The sequence below is a fragment of the Caretta caretta genome, chromosome 9 (assembly GCF_965140235.1).
Source record: "Caretta caretta isolate rCarCar2 chromosome 9, rCarCar1.hap1, whole genome shotgun sequence".
In the NCBI taxonomy this organism is placed as follows: Eukaryota; Metazoa; Chordata; order Testudines; family Cheloniidae; genus Caretta; species Caretta caretta.
This window is the reverse complement of record NC_134214.1, coordinates 49,072,140-49,090,614: the sequence shown is the minus strand read 5'-3', so window position 1 is coordinate 49,090,614 and position 18,475 is coordinate 49,072,140. Positions and strand designations below refer to the sequence as shown.

The 18,475-nt window shown below is 44.8% G+C and overlaps 1 protein-coding gene across 1 annotated transcript in view; it reads right to left on the bottom strand.

The window, feature by feature from the left end:
• DBR1 (debranching RNA lariats 1) overlaps nucleotides 1-16,253 on the bottom strand; it is a 29,010-nt gene extending 12,757 nt beyond the window's left edge. The window contains exons 1-5 of the mRNA XM_048864058.2: nucleotides 15,956-16,253; nucleotides 15,037-15,161; nucleotides 8,042-8,122; nucleotides 7,425-7,510; nucleotides 4,436-4,660 (exon numbers count right to left, since the gene is read on the bottom strand). Of these exons, the coding sequence (XP_048720015.1) occupies nucleotides 4,436-4,660; nucleotides 7,425-7,510; nucleotides 8,042-8,122; nucleotides 15,037-15,161; nucleotides 15,956-16,152 (714 nt within the window). The 5' untranslated portion in view covers nucleotides 16,153-16,253. The remainder of the gene's footprint in view (nucleotides 1-4,435; nucleotides 4,661-7,424; nucleotides 7,511-8,041; nucleotides 8,123-15,036; nucleotides 15,162-15,955) is intronic.
• Nucleotides 16,254-18,475: the final 2,222 nt, after the last annotated feature.

The following is an 18,475-nucleotide window of genomic DNA, read 5'->3' as shown; positions in this document are numbered from 1 at the left end:
CCGACAAGTGGATTAGCGCTTAAATCGACCTTGCCGGCTCAAATTTGGGGTACTGTGGACACAATTCGACGGTATTGGCCTCCGGGAGCTATCCCAGAGTGCTCCATTGTGACCGCTCTGGACAGCGCTCTCAACTCAGATGCACTGGCCAGGTAGACAGGAAAAGAACCGCGAACTTTTGAATCTCATTTCCTGTTTGGCCAGCGTGGCAAGCTGCAGGTGACCATGCAGAGCTCATCAGCAGATGTGACCATGATGGAGTCCCAGAATCGCAAAAGAGCTCCAGCATGGACCAAACGGGAGGTACGGGATCTGATCGCTGTACGGGGAGAGGAATCCATGCTATCAGAACTCAGTTCCAGTTTTCGAAATGCCAAAACCTTTGTCAAAATCTCCCAGGGCATGAAGGACAGAGGCCATAACAGGGACCCGAAGCAGTGCCGCGTGAAACTGAAGGAGCTGAGGCAAGTCTACCAGAAAACCAGAGAGGCAAACGGCCGCTCCGGGTCAGAGCCCCAAACATGCCGCTTCTGTGATGAGCTGCATGCCATTTTAGGGGGTTCAGCCACCACTACCCCAGCCATGTTGTTTGACTCCTTCAATGGAGATGGAGGCAATACGGAAGCAGGTTTTGGGGACAAAGAAGATGATGATGAGGTTGTAGATAGCTCACAGCAAGCAAGCGGAGAAACCGGTTTTCCCGACAGCCAGGAACTGTTTCTCACCCTGGACCTGGAGCCAGTACCCCCCGAACCCACCCAAGGCTGCCTCCTGGACCCAGCAGGCGGAGAAGGGACCTCCAGTGAGTGTACCTTTTAATACACTATACATGGTTTAAAAGCAAGCATGTGAAAGGATTACTTTGCCCTGGCATTCGCAGCTCTTCTGGATGTACTCCCAAAGCCTTTGCAAAAGGTTTCTGGGGAGGGCAGCCTTATTGCATCCTTCATGGTAGGACACTTTACCACTTCAGGCCAGTAACACGTACTCGGGAATCATTGTACAACAAAGCATTGCAGTGTATGTTTGCTGGCGTTCAAACAACATCCGTTCTTTATCTCTCTGTGTTATCCTCAGGAGAGTGAGATATAATTCATGGTCACCTGGTTGAAATAGAGTGCTTTTCTTCAGGGGACACTCAGAAGAGCCCATTCCTGCTGGGCTGTTTGCCTGTGGCTAAACAGAAATGTTCCCCGCTGTTAGCCACAGGGAGGGTTGAGGGGGTAGCCATGCGGTGGGGGGAGGCAAAATGCGACCTTGTAACGAAAGCACATGTGCTATGTATGTAATGTTAACAGCAAGGTTTACCCTGAAAGAGTGTAGCCACTGTTTTATAAAATGTGTCTTTTTAAATACTGCTGTCCCTTTTTTTTCTCCACCAGCTGCATGTGTTTCAATGATCACAGGATCGTCTCCTTCCCAGAGGCTAGTGAAGCTTAGAAAGAAAAAAAAACGCACTCGAGATGAAATGTTCTCAGAGCTCATGCTGTCCTCCCACACTGACAGAGCACAGACAAATGCGTGGAGGCAAATAATGTCAGAGTGCAGGAAAGCACAAAATGACCGGGAGGAGAGGTGGCGGGCTGAAGAGAGGGCTGAAGCTCAAATGTGGTGGCAGCGTGATGAGAGGAGGCAGGATTCAATGCTGAGGCTGCTGGAGGACCAAACCAGTATGCTCCAGTGTATGGTAGAGCTGCAGCAAAGGCAGCTGGAGCACAGACTGCCACTACAGCCCCTGTGTAACCAACCACCCTCCTCCCCAAGTTCCATAGCCTCCACACCCAGACGCCCAAGAACGCGGTGGGGGGGCTTCCGGCCAACCAGCCACTCCACCACAGAGGACTGCCCAAAAAAAAAGGCGGCTGGCATTCAATAAATTTTAAAGTTGTAAACTTTTAAAGTGCTGTGTGGCATTTTCCTTCCCTCCTCCACCACCCCTCCTGGGCTACCTTGGTAGTCATCCCCCTATTTGTGTGATGAATGAATAAAGAATGCATGAATGTGAAGCAACAATGACTTTATTGCCTCTGCAAGTGGTGATCGAAGGGAGGAGGGGAGGGTGGTTAGCTTACAGGGAAGTATCCCCAACAGTTATTTTCTGGTTTGGGAATAAAGTCCCTTCCTGCAGCTTTTGAAACAGACCAGAGTTCCTGAAGATGCGAGCGTCATGTACCTTTCCCGGCCATCCCACGTTGATGTTGGTGAAACGTCCCTTGTGATCCACCAGAGCTTGCAGCACTATTGAAAAGTACCCCTTGCGGTTTATGTACTCGGCGGCTTGGTGCTCCGGTGCCAAGATAGGGATATGGGTTCCGTCTATGGCCCCACCACAGTTAGGGAATCCCATTGCAGCAAAGCCATCCACTATGACCTGCACATTTCCCAGGGTCACTACCCTTGATATCAGCAGATCTTTGATTGCGTGGGCTACTTGCATCACAGCAGCCCCCACAGTAGATTTGCCCACTTCTAATTGATTCCCAACTGACCGGTAGCTGTCTGGCGTTGCAAGCTTCCACAGGGCTATCGCCACTCGCTTCTCAACTGTGAGGGCTGCTCTCATCTTGATATTCATGCGCCTCAGGGCAGGGGAAAGCAAGTCACAAAGTTCCATGAAAGTGCCCTTACGCATGCGATAGTTTCGCAGCCACTGGGAATCGTCCCAGACCCGCAACACTATGCGGTCCCACCAGTCTGTGCTTGTTTCCCGAGCCCAGAATCGGCGTTCCACAGCATGAACCTGCCCCATTAGCACCATGATGCATGCATTGGCAGGGCCCATGCTTTCAGAGAAATCTGTGTCCATGTCCTGATCACTCACGGGACCGCGCTGACGTCGCCTCCTCGCCCAGTATCACTTTGCCAGGTTCTGGTGCTGCATATACTGCTGGATAATGCTTGTGGTGTTTAATGTGCTCCTAATTGCCAAAGTGAGCTGAGCGGCCTCCATGCTTGCCTTAGTATGGCGTCCGCACAGAAAAAAGGCGCGGAACGATTGTCTGCCGTTGCTCTGACAGATGGAGGGGCGACTGACGACATGGCTTACAGGGTTGGCTTCAGGGAGCTAAAATCAACAAAGGGGGTGGCTTTACATCAAGGAGTATTTCAGGCAGGACTTCACGGAGGGTTCCAATAAGAAATGGTGCACCTAAGTTATTGTTCTTATTGGAATAAGGAGGTTAGCCTGGCCTCTGATTGATACATGGCTAGATTTACCTCGCTGCACCTTCTCTGTGAGTGACTGCAGCGTGACCTAGAGGAATGAGTCCCCTAGACGGGGGAGGAGGCAAATGAGTACAAAACAAATCTGATCTATTTCTTGTTTTGATCCACTCCATCTATCTTTTACATCTTTGGCTGGCAGCAGACGGTGCAGAAGGACTGCATGCCATCCACATCTCATGGCTGCTTGGCAGAAGATGATACAGTACGACTGCTAGCCATCCTCATCTCTTGCCTGCCTGGCAGAAGACGGTACAGTACGACTGCTAGCAATCCGTATCGCCTGCCTGCTCCCCATAAGATGGTTCAATAGGACTGACTGCAGGACTAAAGAGAATGACCTGGTCAAGTCACTCCAAATTTAGTCCCTGCGCCCATGTCTGCCCAGGCGCTCCCAGCCGACGTGGCCAGGAGCACCTCGGACACGACGAGGACGGCTACCAGTCGTACTGCACCGTCTGCTGCCAGAAGGCAATGGGTTGCTGCTACTGTGTAGCAATGCCGTACCGCATCTGCCAGCGCCCAGGACACATACGGTGACGGTTACCTGAGCGGGCTCCATGCTTGCCGTGGTATGGCGTCTGCACAGGTAACTCAGGAAAAAAGGCGCGAAACGATTGTCTGCCCTTGCTTTCACGGAGGGAGGGAGGAAAGGGGAGCCTTACGATACGTACCCAGAACCACCCGCGACAATGTTTTAGCCCCATCAGGCATTGGGATCTCAACCCAGAATTCCAATAGGCAGCGGAGACTGCGGGAACTGTGGGATAGCTATCCACAGTGCAACGCTCCGGAAGTCAACTCTAGCCTCGGTACTGTGGAAGCACTCTGCCGAGTTAATGCACTTAATGCACTTAGAGCATTTTCTGTGGGGACAGACACACACTCGAATATATAAAACCGATTTCTAAAAAAACGACTTCTATAAATTCAACCTTATTCCGTAGTGTAGACATACCCTTATAAACAGAATAAGTTATAGCATTCACTGTCTTCATGAGTTAAGACTCTTTAGCTTAGGCTATGCCTTTGATTATTAGGGTGAATTAATAGTTACTTAATATAGGTAGGAGTACTTTCCATGAACTATATGAAAATACATTTATAAAAGGAAAAGCAAATAAGTTTTTACAAGAGAAAAATGCTTGTGTGGATCTGGCTACTGGCATTAGAAACCTGAGATAGACACAACATGCTTTTATTTATTTGTTACCTGGTGTTGCATTAAAGCTGCAAATTTTACATGAAGATGTGCTGAGAACCAATATGTGGGTTGAAAGTGCTGAAGAAGCTCTGAAGCAGCAGGGCTTCCCAATGTATTGTTTTCCACTTCTTGGCGGAAGAAAGATTTCATTTTAAGAAGCTGTTTCTTGTTTCCATAGTGATATATACTTCTTGGCCAATCATGTGACATAAATATATCCATAGGATGCTTTAGCTATAAAGCAAAAAGTAAACATAGGAAAAGAACAGCACTTAAATGAATACTAATGAAGGGGGAGCATACTTGATTCTTTTTGTCTGACCAGAGCAGATTTTGACTGACAGTCTGACTTTCTAAACACTGAGGTTATACCACTGGATGCAATCTTCCAGAGTGCCACTGAGTTTGATCTTGCATTCTCTAAACTCTATGGTTTGTGTGCCACTTTCTTGCTTTCCTTGGGACAGGTAAGCCAGCATTTAGCGCACAGTATCGTTTTGATATCTCCCCTCAGAGGCAAATGTCAAGCAGTTATATGGACATAAGAATTTCTAAAATTATAGCCATATAATAAGTGCTATTTACAAAGCAAATTCACACAATAGAAAACGTTGGAAGAAAGTATCACTATGCTTGAATTATCGTTATTACAACTATAAGTTAGTTGTATTCTATTGGCATACATTATCTTCTCTGAGCTGGCAAGCTACTTAAGCATGGGTGAGATTCCCTGTGTTACTCTCAATCACCATTTATGCTATTTTCTTGAAGTATTTTAGCTATCCCCTGCCTACAGGCACTTCAATAGCTCTTTTAAAACTACATCATAATTTTTCCATCTCCAAGCTTGTGATTTTTCTAGCACCATGTTCAGAGATTTTCATAGTGCAACAGTGAAACTGAAGTAGGTCAGTTTCATTCTTCTGCAACTTGGGAAAGTTCTGAGCTGCAGCAGAAGCAGTCACTCATTCACTCTGGCTACATCTACGCTACAGACCCTATGTTGGCACAACTACGTTGGTATAGTCCCCTAGTGCTGAAAGGAAGAGTTCTGTCAGTATAGTAACATGACCTCCTAGGACATTAACTATGCCAACAGAAGCCCTCTTCTGTCTGCATAACTGTCTACACTGGAGCTTTTGTCAGCATAGCTATATAGCTAGGATTGTGTTTTCGTTTTGCTTTTTTTTTTAAAAAACAGCTCTGATCAACATAGCCATGCTGGTATAAGTTTTAAATGTAGACCAGGCCTCTGAGTGGCTCTAGGAGGATTAGGTTAGAAGGCCAAGTATCAGAGGGGAAGCCGTGTTAGTCTGTACCCACAAAAACAAGGAGGAGTCCAGTGGCACCTTAAAGACTAACAGATTTATTTGGGCATAAGTTTCATGGGTAAAAAACCCCACTTCTTCAGATGCATGAAGGCATGCATCTGAAGAAGTGGGGTTTTTTACCCACAAAACTTACGCCCAAATAATTCTGTTAAGTCTTTAAGGTGCTACCAGATTCCTAGGTTAGGAGGGACCATTCTCACCCATCAGAGCCACCAGCAGTCTCTGAATGGGAACAAAGGAAAAGTATTCCTTTTATCTTCCAGGAGTCAGAGATCGGTCTTTTGGGGAGTGACGGGGACCTCTCCTACTGCTGGAAAATCATGAAATGCAAAGTTATAGTGACACTTCCCAGACCACCTTAACTGTCTCTGAAGGGATGGCAGTAGGAATTGAGAACGACAGTACCTTACCTCCCCTAACCAAGAATGCCATTCTCTGTACCCAGCACAACTCCAGTGCAACATTTTTATTCACACAGTCCAACAAACTCATTGTACTCCATGCAGCGTGACTGTTCTGGGAGTATTCGCTGCTGGTTTGCAGAGATCCCACTTCACAAAAAGGCTAAGGGAGGGACAGTACTGCGATCCCATTCAGTGACTCCTTAGGGTAGAGATCAAAGGAAGAGAGTTAAGATTACATGGGAAGTGTCACCTTAACTCTGAATTTCCTTCAGGGAAGTTGACTGCTCCCTATGCTCTATGGACAGGAAACTGAAACCTTATCTTAGTCAGGAAGAAACGTCAAGGGTTTGCAGGGGAGAGGAGCTACAAGCTCCAGTCCTGAGATCTCACCTGAGATCTACTGAAGCTCTGTAGCTTTAACAGAGGCTCCTCCCATTTGATGAGCCATGGCAGCCTGGAAGAGCAGATATGGCACTTGAGAGGTCACCCTCCCCAAGAATACAGGTACCATTGTGCTGGAGTGAGAGAGACTAAAGTGACCCATGAAGGCCCTCCTTCCACCCACCCAGAGACATCTTTGCTCATGCCATATCCTCACACACCACAGGGAAGCTGAGGCAGGTATCCCTGCTCCCCCTTCCAGGCCTTCTCCCCAAAACATACTTACTGAATTAAATACTCAGGAAATTCCATTAGAAGTTTAGTTTGCAAGGAATTAAGTCTGAATAAGTAGCAGTCCCCTCCTCCCACACAAAGGGCCACCCTATGCCACATCTTTTAATTATACCTCAATCCCAACACAGTACATCTCTGCTAACAGTGCCAGGCTCTGCACCACTACAGATATAGCACTTCCTCGGCTTCCAACTGAAACCCACTGGTCTCTCTCAGACACTAAAACAAAACGTTAGCTACAGCCTCCAGCTTTCCCAATACACAACACACTACACTCTTAATCCGTGCACATAAGTCCCCTTGAATATTTGCTGATATTGCAGAGGATGTAATTAAGGATTTGCATCACCCTGTGAGGGACACCTGCGTGATGTGTTTCTTTATCAACTGAAGAAGGCAGTCTTGCGACAATGCAGAGATTAGTGACAAGGCCTGTAGAATTACCTTCTATTGTGAATAGCAGAAGCAAACTTTGATTGTGTCAATAGAAACAGATAATGTAAATTCAGATCAACATGCTCATCTCTAGATTAGTCTAATCTCATGCAAAATTATCTACCCTCTTCAAAAAAAAGCTTTACTCCCCACCTGTTTGAGTTTGAAGACTTCAATATTCCTCACATGGTACGCACTTCTTACGGTCTGCTGATTGTATGGAGGACACTCAAAATGACCTGAAACATACCAAGAAAAACAGGTCACACAAGAGACTGGGTTCTTAGAGGGAGAAAGGGGAATCAAATTGCAAGGGGTGAGCCTGGCTTGTGGTGTTCAGAGCATAAGTGGGGGAATAAAGCCTTGAGACTTTGCAGCTCTGAAATTCAAGTTGAGTCTCTTGATATTTCTATATAAATGCCAACTTACATAATCAATTTTATAGGTAAAAGAAACAGACTGACACTATGAACTAAAGAATGCTGCCAAAGAAACGTTAGGATGATTGCTACAAAGACTTGTACATCCACGGGGAGCTCTTTTTCTGGTGTCAATGACTGTTTTCAGCTTGAAGAGTTGGTGCCATGTCTGCGCATAGACATATGGACTCAACAGTGGAAATCTGTTCACAGGCAACTTTGGAGAACCTGTAAATTCTCCAACACACACACTATAAATAAAACACCTAATAAAAAGAGTATGGAATCTTAATTGCAAGATGTTTCTGAATGTATATGTTAATAAAAAGTCAAAGTTACAAAAAATATTACCTTTTTTATAATCATGAGATTTGAAAATGCCAGAAATTCCACCAATTCTTACACCACGATATTTTACTACTCCTGCATAACCTAGAATGACAAGAGATTAAAATAAAATTCTCTGCATATCAGCAAAACAGGGAGCTTTTAGGAATTGTAATCTAGTCTGTTCAACTTTAACATAATGTGCATTAGGTACAAAAGAATTGATTCAGATAAAATAACTCATCCAGAACTATAGTTCAAATGAGTTGCATTTTAGAAAATGTTCACTTGCCTCTGCACTACTTCCAATCCCGGATAAAACCTATTATTGTAGAAAGCAATTTTTGTATTTCTAACCTGCCCAAAACAAATGAAGTCATTCATATTGCAGCACCACACATTTTCATGATTCTTTACAAATAAAATAAAACTAAGTCTTACAATTTAAGACTGACAAGAATAAAAGCACAAGAAAAGTCAGTCATCTGGGGATAACTGAAGATGAAAAGCAAGGATTGATTGAAGATGTGAATTTTAAAGAGAAATTCGAAGGATAAGAAGTATTTGGCAGAAGCAAACATGGAGACTTTCAGTCATGAAAGATGACCAAAAAAATAAGATGAAAAGAAGGGAGCAGTAAAGAGAAATATTTCAGAAGTGAGATGAGATTTAGGAGGGGGAGAATTATAAGAACGGCCATACTTAGACCATCAAGCCCAGCATCCTGTCTTCCAACAGTGGGGTTACTTTCCATGACCATCTTGGCTAATAGCCATTGGTGGACCTATCCTCCATGGTGTTATCTAATTCTCTTTTGAACCCCATTATAGTTTTGGCTTCACAACATCCCCTGGCAACAAGTGTTCTTCCCTCCCCCCCTCCCCCCACTTTAGTGCCTAAAACTAAAGGTTTATAATAAAGGATTGACTGGCAGTGTAGTATTTTGGGTAAGATCCACACCTATACTGATCTGGTAATGTGGCTGACCCTTTGGGGTCAGAAAAACATTTTGTACATGTGAGCAGTTTTGTTTTTGTTTTTTTTCCCCCTAAATAACTTCTCAGAGTACTGGACCTAAGTGCTGACTGGGAGCCAGAAAATAGAAATGCAATAAAGGGGGCAGTGTGATTTCTTTTTTGCTTCTTGATAACCAGTGGGGGGAATCAGAAGCACAGTTTAACAAATAAATGGACACAAATCAGACATCAAGAACTATAACATCCAAAAACAAATCGGAGAACACTTTGCTCTCCCTGGACTCTCAACAACAGACTTAAAAGTGGCAATTCTTCAACAACAAAAATTCAAACAGACTCCAACGAGAAACTGCCGAACTGGAATTAATTTGCAAAATGGACACCATCAAATTAGGCTTGAATAAAGACTGGGAGTGGATGGGTCACTACAAAAAACTAATTTCCCCATATTAATTTCCCCCTACTGTTATGCACACCTTCTTGTCCATTGTTTGAAATGAGCCACCCTGATTACATTGGCCTCATTACCACTAAAAAAGTGATTTTTTCCTCCCTTGGAATTCTACTGTTGAGAATAGCCCACTTACACTTTAACTGAATTGTCTCGTTAGCACTGACCCCCCCACTTGGTAAAGCAACTCCCATCTTTTCATGTGCAGTGTATATATACCTGCCAACGATATTTTCCACTCCATGCATCTGATGAAGTGAGTTTTAGCCTACGAAAGCTTATGCCGAAATAAATTTATTTGTGTCTAAGGTGCCACAAGTACTCCTCGTTGTTTTAACTTCAGTGTTACCCACCAGTCTGGGAGTATCTGCTCTCCCTTTTGCAGCCTGCCCTGACCTTAGCATTTCCAGTGAGGGTTGCCCCAAGCACCACAGATCACATTGTTGTAGTTAAACAATGGAGGAGGTATAGCTCAGTGGTTTGCACATTGGCCTGCTAAACCCAGGGTTGAGAGTTCAATCCTTGAGGGGGCCATTTAGGGATCTGGGGCAAAAATTGGGGATTGGTCCTTCTTTGAGCAGGGGGTTAGACTAGATGAGGTCCCTTCCAACCCTGATATTCTATGAACCAGATCATTTGGGTTTTGGATCAGAACCCCAAGCTATTTCAAGTTTGAAATTTAAAACTGAGCGTGCCAAAGGTTAAAGTTAGTCACAATGAGCGATTCACAGTCAAAACTGCAAGCCCTGAGAGAGAGCCACTGTCTTCAGCATGAGAGAGAAATGGCAGAACTTCAAATGCAAGAGAAGCAAGCCTTGGCCCAGCTGGAAAAAGAAGCTGAGAAACGAGCCAGGTGAGCTGAGGAAAGAACCAAGCAAGCTGGAGAGAGAGAGAAAAATCTCACAGGAGGCAAATGGATCTGCTGCAAGCTGATACCAATGTTGCCAGACTTAAACTCCAAATCAAAATAATGAAGAACAGCAGGTACTGTGTTATCCTGGAAGCTCAGCTCCTCTCTACAGCAATGATGGAGATAGAGTCTGTTCAGTTTATAAGAAAGTTGGTATGTTGTTTAATAATGATGTGGTAACTGGGTTATGACATTACCCTGATTAACATAGTCCCAGATAAAGTATGAATGTGAATTCTCTGTATGTTGTCTGTAACAGGGAGATTTGTAAGGAGGGGTTTGACTGGAAGCAGTTGCATGTGTTTAACAAGGTATGCTGTAGCAAGGAAGAGAGTGTCTCTAGCCTTGGGACTGTGGAAAACAGCTGTTTGTCTAGTCAGAAAAGCAGTTTATACGGTGAAGAAATTTCTGAATGTCTAATATCTCAGAAGTGAATCTAGAGTTAAATGAAGCACAGAAAGCAGCTCAGGAAAATATTTCTTTAGAGAAAATTAGAGTTGATGTCAGTTTGAAGCCCTAACTGAGGGAGGAAAGGGTAGATTTCTGGTGGGTGATGGATTGCTGGCAACTGAAGTTTGTAAAAGTGAGACTGAACAAAGTAAAAATGATTTGCTTAGAGTAGCTCAGTATGATGAACCACTGTTTGTAGAAAGCAACAGTTTATCTGTTGAAGGAAAAACTGTTTCCAACTGTTTGTCTGTTGCAAATAGCAGTGTGCCTAACAAAGGAGAACTGTGGAGCAGACAGAAGGTGCCCGTCAGCCTATGATGGTTGAGGATATTTCATTTAGCCCAGAGTGATTCGGGACTTGACTAAAACCCAAGAAGGAAGTGTTCCTAAGCTTGTGTGTGGTAAACTGCATTTTGCCAGTGAGGAAAGCTGCTTAGGGAAAGAGTGCCTTTAACCATGGAGTTTAGCAGCTTGCCTAAAAGGAGGTTATGTGAAAGTCCTCTTAATACACCCAGAATCACCTCTGGAATAAGTGAAACTCAGAGGGAGTTTGTTGTGGCTCCACAGAGCAATGCTTTTGTGGAGAAAAAGGGGGGAAAAGAAAAAAGAAAAAAAAGATTCCTGAAGAGAAAAATCTTCATGGTAGTTTTTGCAAGCTATTTGCTGCAACTGATGGGTGTGGAAGTGATTTGATTGAGTTACCTCAGGGTGAATCACTGCATAGAGAAAAGAAAAGGAGTACTTGTGGCACCTTAGAGACTAACCAATTTATTTGAGCATGAGCTTTCGTGAGCTACAGCTCACTTCATCAGATGCATACCGTGGAAATGGCCCACCTGATGATCACTTTAGATAAGCTATTACCAGCAGGACAGTGGGGTGGGAGGAGGTATTGTTTCATATTCTCTGTGTATATATAAAGTCTGCTGCAGTTTCCACGGTATGCATCCGATGAAGTGAGCTGTAGCTCACGAAAGCTCATGCTCAAATAAATTGGTTAGTCTCTAAGGTGCCACAAGTACTCCTTTTCTTTTTGCGAATACAGACTAACACGGCTGTTACTCTGAAACCTGAATAGAGAAAGCAGCAAAGAGTCCTGTGGCACCTTATAGACTAACAGACATATTGGAGCATAAGCTTTCGTGGCTGAATACCCATTTCGTCGGATGCATGTCAAGGAAATTTCCAGAGGCAGGTATAAATATGCAAGCAAGAATCAGGCTAGAGATAATGAGGTTAGTTCAATCAGGGAGGATGAGGCCCTCTTCTAGCAGTTGAGGTGTGAACACCAAGGGAGGAGAACCTGCTTTTGTAGTTGGCTAGCCATTCACAGTCTTTGTTTAATTACAAGGGATACTTGTAAGCAATTGTGAAACTTGGCACAGCAGAGAAACCTTTACAAATTTACAAAAAGAAAAGGAGTACTTCTGGCACCTTAGAGACTAACCAATTTATTTGAGCATAAGCTTTCGTGAGCTACAGCTCACTTCATCAGATCCATGATGAAGTGAGCTGTAGCTCACGAAAGCTTATGCTCAAATAAATTGGTTAGTCTCTAAGGTGCCAGAAGTACTCCTTTTCTTTTTGCGAATACAGACTAACATGGCTGTTACTCTGAAATCTTTACAAATTTAGTCTGCTGTATAGAAAGGGAAACTGAGGCTCATCACCACATTGGTATTTAGCCATGACAGCAAGATGATTACACCCTTGAAAGCAGTAAGGTCTATATTAGAGTATTATCAGATGAGAAAGTCTTTCAGAGAATGAAAGAAGCTTTATAGCAAAAAAGCCTGATCTAATCAAACCTAATTTTGATAAACTATTTCTGTTATACAGTGATACTTCTGACATTGGGTTAGAAGCTGTAGTGACACATAACCAAGAATGAAAAACTCTTATGATGCATTCAGCAGTGTCTAGGGACACCCCTTTCTGCATCAATTTTGCATGGGGGGTGTGACTCTGTATGGAATCTGGGGGACACTTGAAGATATTATAAATATTAATATTGCAAAATTGAAATGAGTTGTGCCAGATATGCCAGGTAAGATCTCTGCAAAAATGTTACAATTTGCCTAATATCACCTTTGTATTATGGGTTATAGATATGTATGTGTGTGTGTCTTAGAAAACTTGTGCTATGCTTCTGCGTGACACCCCCAGACAATTTGGCATCAGCAAAGCCTAGTCTGTTTGATGGCCCATTAAGGGCCATACAACTGACCCATTGAGAGAAGGCAAGGGATACACCTTATGACTCATCATAAGGCATTAGGGGCATGCTTAGGGACAGAAAAGGCTTCCAAGCCATATGCTGGGCAGCTTGTGTTTGAAACAGAGGAAGCACAAGCCGAATGGCAAAAGACTATAAAAGGCGGCTGCATCTTCTCCATTTTACCTTCAATCCTGCTTCTTACCTCTGGAGGAACTTTGCTACAAACTAAAGCTCTGAACAAAGGACTGAATGACCCATCCAAGCTGTGGATGTATTCCAGAGGGACTTTCAAACCAGCAAACTCACCAATACTGCTAGGAATCTGATGGACTTTGAAGTCTGTGTGTATGTGTGTGTGTGACTGCTTTACCATTTAACATCTCTCTTCTTGGTCACTTTTTCTTTATAATAAACCTTTAGACACTAAAGGGTTGGCTGGCAGAGTGGTATTTTGGGTAAGATCCAAACCTATACTGATCTGGTGACGTAGCTGACCCTTTGGGGTCAGAAGAATATTTAGTATACTGAGCAGTTTTTTAAATAACTTCTCACTGTACTGGACCTATGTGCTGACTGGGAACCCAAGGACTGGAATGCAATAAAGGGGGCTGTGTGATTTCTTTTTTGCTCCTTGATAACTAGTGTGGTGGATCAGCAGCAGTTTGTGACTGGTTGGAGAGTTTAACTTTAGTGTTACCCGCTAGACTTGGGAGTATCTGCTCTTCCTTTTGCAGCCTGCCCTGACCTTAGCATTTCCAGTGAGGGCTGCCCCAGGCTCAACCCAGTCACAGGAAGTTCCACAGGTTGACTCTGCATTGTGTGAAGAAGTACTACCTTATGTTTGTTTTAAGTCTGCTTCCTATTAAATTTCATTGGGTGACCACTGAGTCTTCTGTTACGCAAAGGTGTAAATAATACTTCCTTATATACTTTTGCCACACCATTCATGATTTTATAGACCTTTATCAAATCATCTCCCTTAGCCATCTGTCTTTTTTAATGCAAAGTAAGGTCTTGTAGATAAAAGCAAAGAACCTAAACTTAATCCAGAAAACAGTAAGGCCAATTTAGTGACAGGAGCAGGAGAGAAAGGTCATTAGCAGTGGCATGTCCAATTGACTGGAATGGAAATGGACTGGAACAAAAACAGGACAGCAGTAAGGGGACCAGCAGTGGGTTACATTAATTGTAAAAAGTTACCAAGGCACAGGGAAGGGTGTTAGGAGTAGTAGGGATAATAAAGAAGCTAGTTTGGGCAATATTAGAGAGAAACCACCAACAAGAAACAAAATAAGAAAAAAGATCAGAGATAATACTCAGGTTGTGGTCCTGGGAAATAGAAAAGATAAGCAGAGATAAAAGAATGTAGCATGAGTAAAGAGATTAAGAAGAAAGATTAAATTCAGTTGCAGAGAGAGTTTGTTATGATGGCTGGTCATCTACCCCTTATCCCATCAATTTGTTAGATCATCATGCAAGCATAGCCACCTTCAATTGTACAAGACAGCACTGAAGTCCACCTGCTTACCATCTTCTTTGATGCAATCCATCCATTTGCAGGTCATGCAACAGGAAATTTCAGAGCCAATTTGAAATCAAAGATTGGATAGAAAGGGTGAGATGGAGGGTAAAGAGAAAAACTGGCGAATCCTCAGCATAATTTAAAACATTGGCCCTTGGAGAATACAGAAAGAAACCAAAAACAGAACCCAGAAGTACTGAAGTCACTAAAAACAAAGACTCGGGCTCACGAGATCACCCAGCCAAAGTCATTTTACTATATTCTGCTAATCTTCAACTGAGCATCTGAAGCAAAACTGAATCCTCCTGAGCTTTTCCCAATGCTATAAGGCCAGTACTCCAAAAACAAAATCCAAAACAGTAATATGCATCTCAACCTAGTCAGAAATCTAAGAGTTTATAGAAATTACCTCAATATTTAACCCCTGGAAGTTCAAGCCCATATTTATAATTAAATCTGTAAAAATCAAAGAATTAAATGACATTCCATACCAAGGTAATATATGTTTGGTGCCACCCATCCTCCATATGGCAATTCCTGCAAGTGATTTGAGGCTTCATGATTACCCCCGATAAAGATTGTGAGAACAGGAGCCTTCTTCTCTCCTGAATAATACCTATTCCAGAAACAGAAAAACAACATCTTAACAATACACAAGTGATATTTCAAGATGTTTACATGCATAAGCAGCAGAAAAGATTGGGCCTATACAAACCTACATGCAAAAATGTTGGGATTTTTAAGTTTTTGAAAAGATAGATTTTTACAGCCCCAAACTAGCAGACAATGCTAGTATCAGCCACACAACCTATTTTGTTCAAAGATAGGCCCAATTTATTCTGTTTAACAGGCCACCAGGTGTCCACAGAAACACTGAAAACATCCGATGAAGTGAGCTGTAGCTCACAAAAGCTTATGCTCAAATAAATTGGTTAGTCTCTAAGGTGCCACAAGTCCTCCTTTTCTTTTTGCGAATACAGACTAACACGGCTGTTACTCTGAAAACAAAGCTACTGGTACGTATTTGTATATAAAAACGACAGTGCTCAGTTTCGGGCTGCGTTTCAGTTCAGGGGGACCCCGCCTTCTCCAGATCGCTGCAGAATCCCGTAGGGACGAGGAGGGGGTCGAGACCCTGAGGAGAAAGGGGAGGCCCGGGCCTGGAGGCAGCGGGCGTTCGCGTTCGTGGGGGGTGGGGCGATTCGAGCTCCAGGTACCCAGCGAGTCTGGGTAGAGGGCGCAGCCTCCCCCCGCTGTCACACACGGCGGCGCAGGGATCTGACGCGACGGCGGACGGGGAGGAGAAGTTCCCGGTGCCGCATCTGTCAGCGCTCTGCTCCCCACGGCAACGGAGGCGCCCAAAGCGGGCGCTGGGGGTCTGCAGGGCGAGCGGCCAGGCCCGACGCTCACCGGTAGAAGGTCTGCATGTGGCGGTACTTGGCCGACACGGCCATGCAGCGTAGATCCGCCTCGTTGCGCACGGCCTGGAAGTCGCCGCAGCACAGCAGCAGGTCGATACGCACGTTGTGCCGCCGCTGCAGCAGCTCCAACGTCTCGTAGAGCTTGTCCAGCTCGCCATGGCAGCAGCCGGCCACCGCCACCTTCATCCCGCCGCACGGCGCCTGCTTAATGCGTCACCATCCCCCGAGCGCTCGCCAGATCCCGTCCGAGTGCGCCTGCGCATCAGCTCTCTCCGCCACGCCCGGCTGTGGGTGAGCTGCGGCCCGCGCTAGCGCCCGGCCCGCGCGCTCCCGGGCCACAATCGGAGCGTGCACGCGCGTCTGTACGTGCACTTGCCGCCGTGGGCTTGGCGCAAAATCCGGGCTGTGTGCGTGCCTGGTCACGTGCATGCTGTGCGCGCGAGTTGCATGCTCTTGGGGTTGGGAGTGTGCGTTCACTTGAATGGCCACTATGTATCCGTTGCGTGAACATGTGTGTAATGGCGCCCCACAAGGCGTTATGCTGTGAGTCTTACAGTAGCTGCCCGCTCTGTGGGAGCTGTTGGCAGCAGCTACCAGTATCCGTCCAGCTCCATGTGGGCAGTTCACCGAACAGTCAGCCTTTTTCTTCAAGTTAGCAGAGGACTCAGCGAGTTCTGAAAAACCATTAGCAATATCTCCTTTTTCCAGAAGAGCGACATGTACATAGCATCTTTCATCCATTAAATTTTCCATGTCGTTTGCAAACAATATATTCCATATAAAATATTACATTAAAAGACTGTTATGGTTGCAAGGTCAAACACTCTAAATTCAGGAAATACCAGATTAAGGTTCTCCTGCAGAGACCTCCATCAGTTGAGCTAAAAGAGAAACTCCGCAAGCTGTTAGCAGAAGTAACTTATCCTCTATTAAATGCTCAGAACGTTTTATTAACACAGAGTTAAAGTTGTCCTGTGGCTGACACCTTGTGCCCTTCCAGAATGTGGCTGGCTGCTGCTATGGTGCACTGGACAAGCTCAATTTAAACCTTTGAAAACCAAGAAACGCAAAGTTAAGGGACATGCTATCCCAATGGAAGTGAGAGAACATGAATATGTAGGAGGGGTTGGGACAGAGATGAAGTCCCCACACATACCTCACTGCAGAGCTCTGATCCCCTCCTTTCCTCTCCACTCTTCAAACACCCCCCGCACTTCCCCTCGCTGCTCCAACCTGCATATTCCTTCCAGCTGCTCGTAGACCTCACACACTGCTCCGATACCACTCCAGCTCTTCCAACATTCCCTCCATCACACCCATTGCTCTGACCACAAGTGTATCTCCTGCTGTTCTGAGCTCATGCACACAAATACTCTGCTCTGTGCCTTCCCCTCTGTGCCCACTCCTTCCTCCTCCTTGCTACTCTGTGTCCCTGGAGTGGTAAATTTAGGGGGGTCATGGGAAAGTAGGAAGGTGGTGGGGCTGTGAGCTGTGCATGTACCAGCTGGACACAGGAAAGGGCAAGAGAGACCTTATTGAATAAGTTTACATATCTTTGGGGTCCTTTGCATTAAATGAATGATTTATGTATTATTGTGGGCCTGGATGATCAAAGGTCTATAGTGAACAATATGCCAGACAGAATGGACTTTTGGGGGCAATATGTGTGAAGTGGATTTCCTGAGAAATATTTAGCGGGAGGTGAATACATTTCTTTTCCCCATCCCACCTCTGGCTATGCAAAACCCCAACCTTTTGAATCTACACCCTGAGAAGAGGACAATTGTCTGCTGATTACCTGTTCCTGGAGTACCAAGATCAAAGGACCAAGCTATCAAAGGGAAAGACTCACAGATTCAAGGGTGTGTTTGTTCTGAGCCCAGGCAGCTATGAACTTATAAGCACAGAAAAACCCCTTTGTGGTTTGAAGAACTGACTCCTACTAGAGCCTTGCTGGAGTTGGTGGTGATCTCTGATAAGCTTATTAGCATGACTGTACATTCTTTATTGTTTTTAATATGTTTTCTGTGTAATGCTTTTACCTTAATAATAAATGTGCTTGCTTAGAAAAGGCAACTTATAAGTAACTTATAACTGTGAGCAAGTACAACTGTTCATAGCCTCTGAGGAGAAATCAAAATGCAGATGCTGGACTGTTTTGGAAATCTGGCCTACTGGAGATATCACAGTGCAGGCAGGGAACTGTGCAGCCTGGAAAAACTCCAGTCAGATTTCCAGCCAAGAGAGGTGAGGGCTGAGGAGCTGGGAGTCCTTGCTGGACCATGAGGGGGAAATACAGGTGCAATTGCCCTGAACTGTGACACCCTGTATTCTCAAGGCTGCCCAAAATATTGATACTATTGTCCCTTCTTCTGACACCAGTGTTGCCCATTTGCTGAGCAATAGCAAAATTCTGGGGCATTGCAGGTCATCTTCCTGTTAGAAGAGAAGTCAGTGATGTGCCATCTGGGGCTATGTTTACACTGTGTATCTTACAGTGGCACAGCTA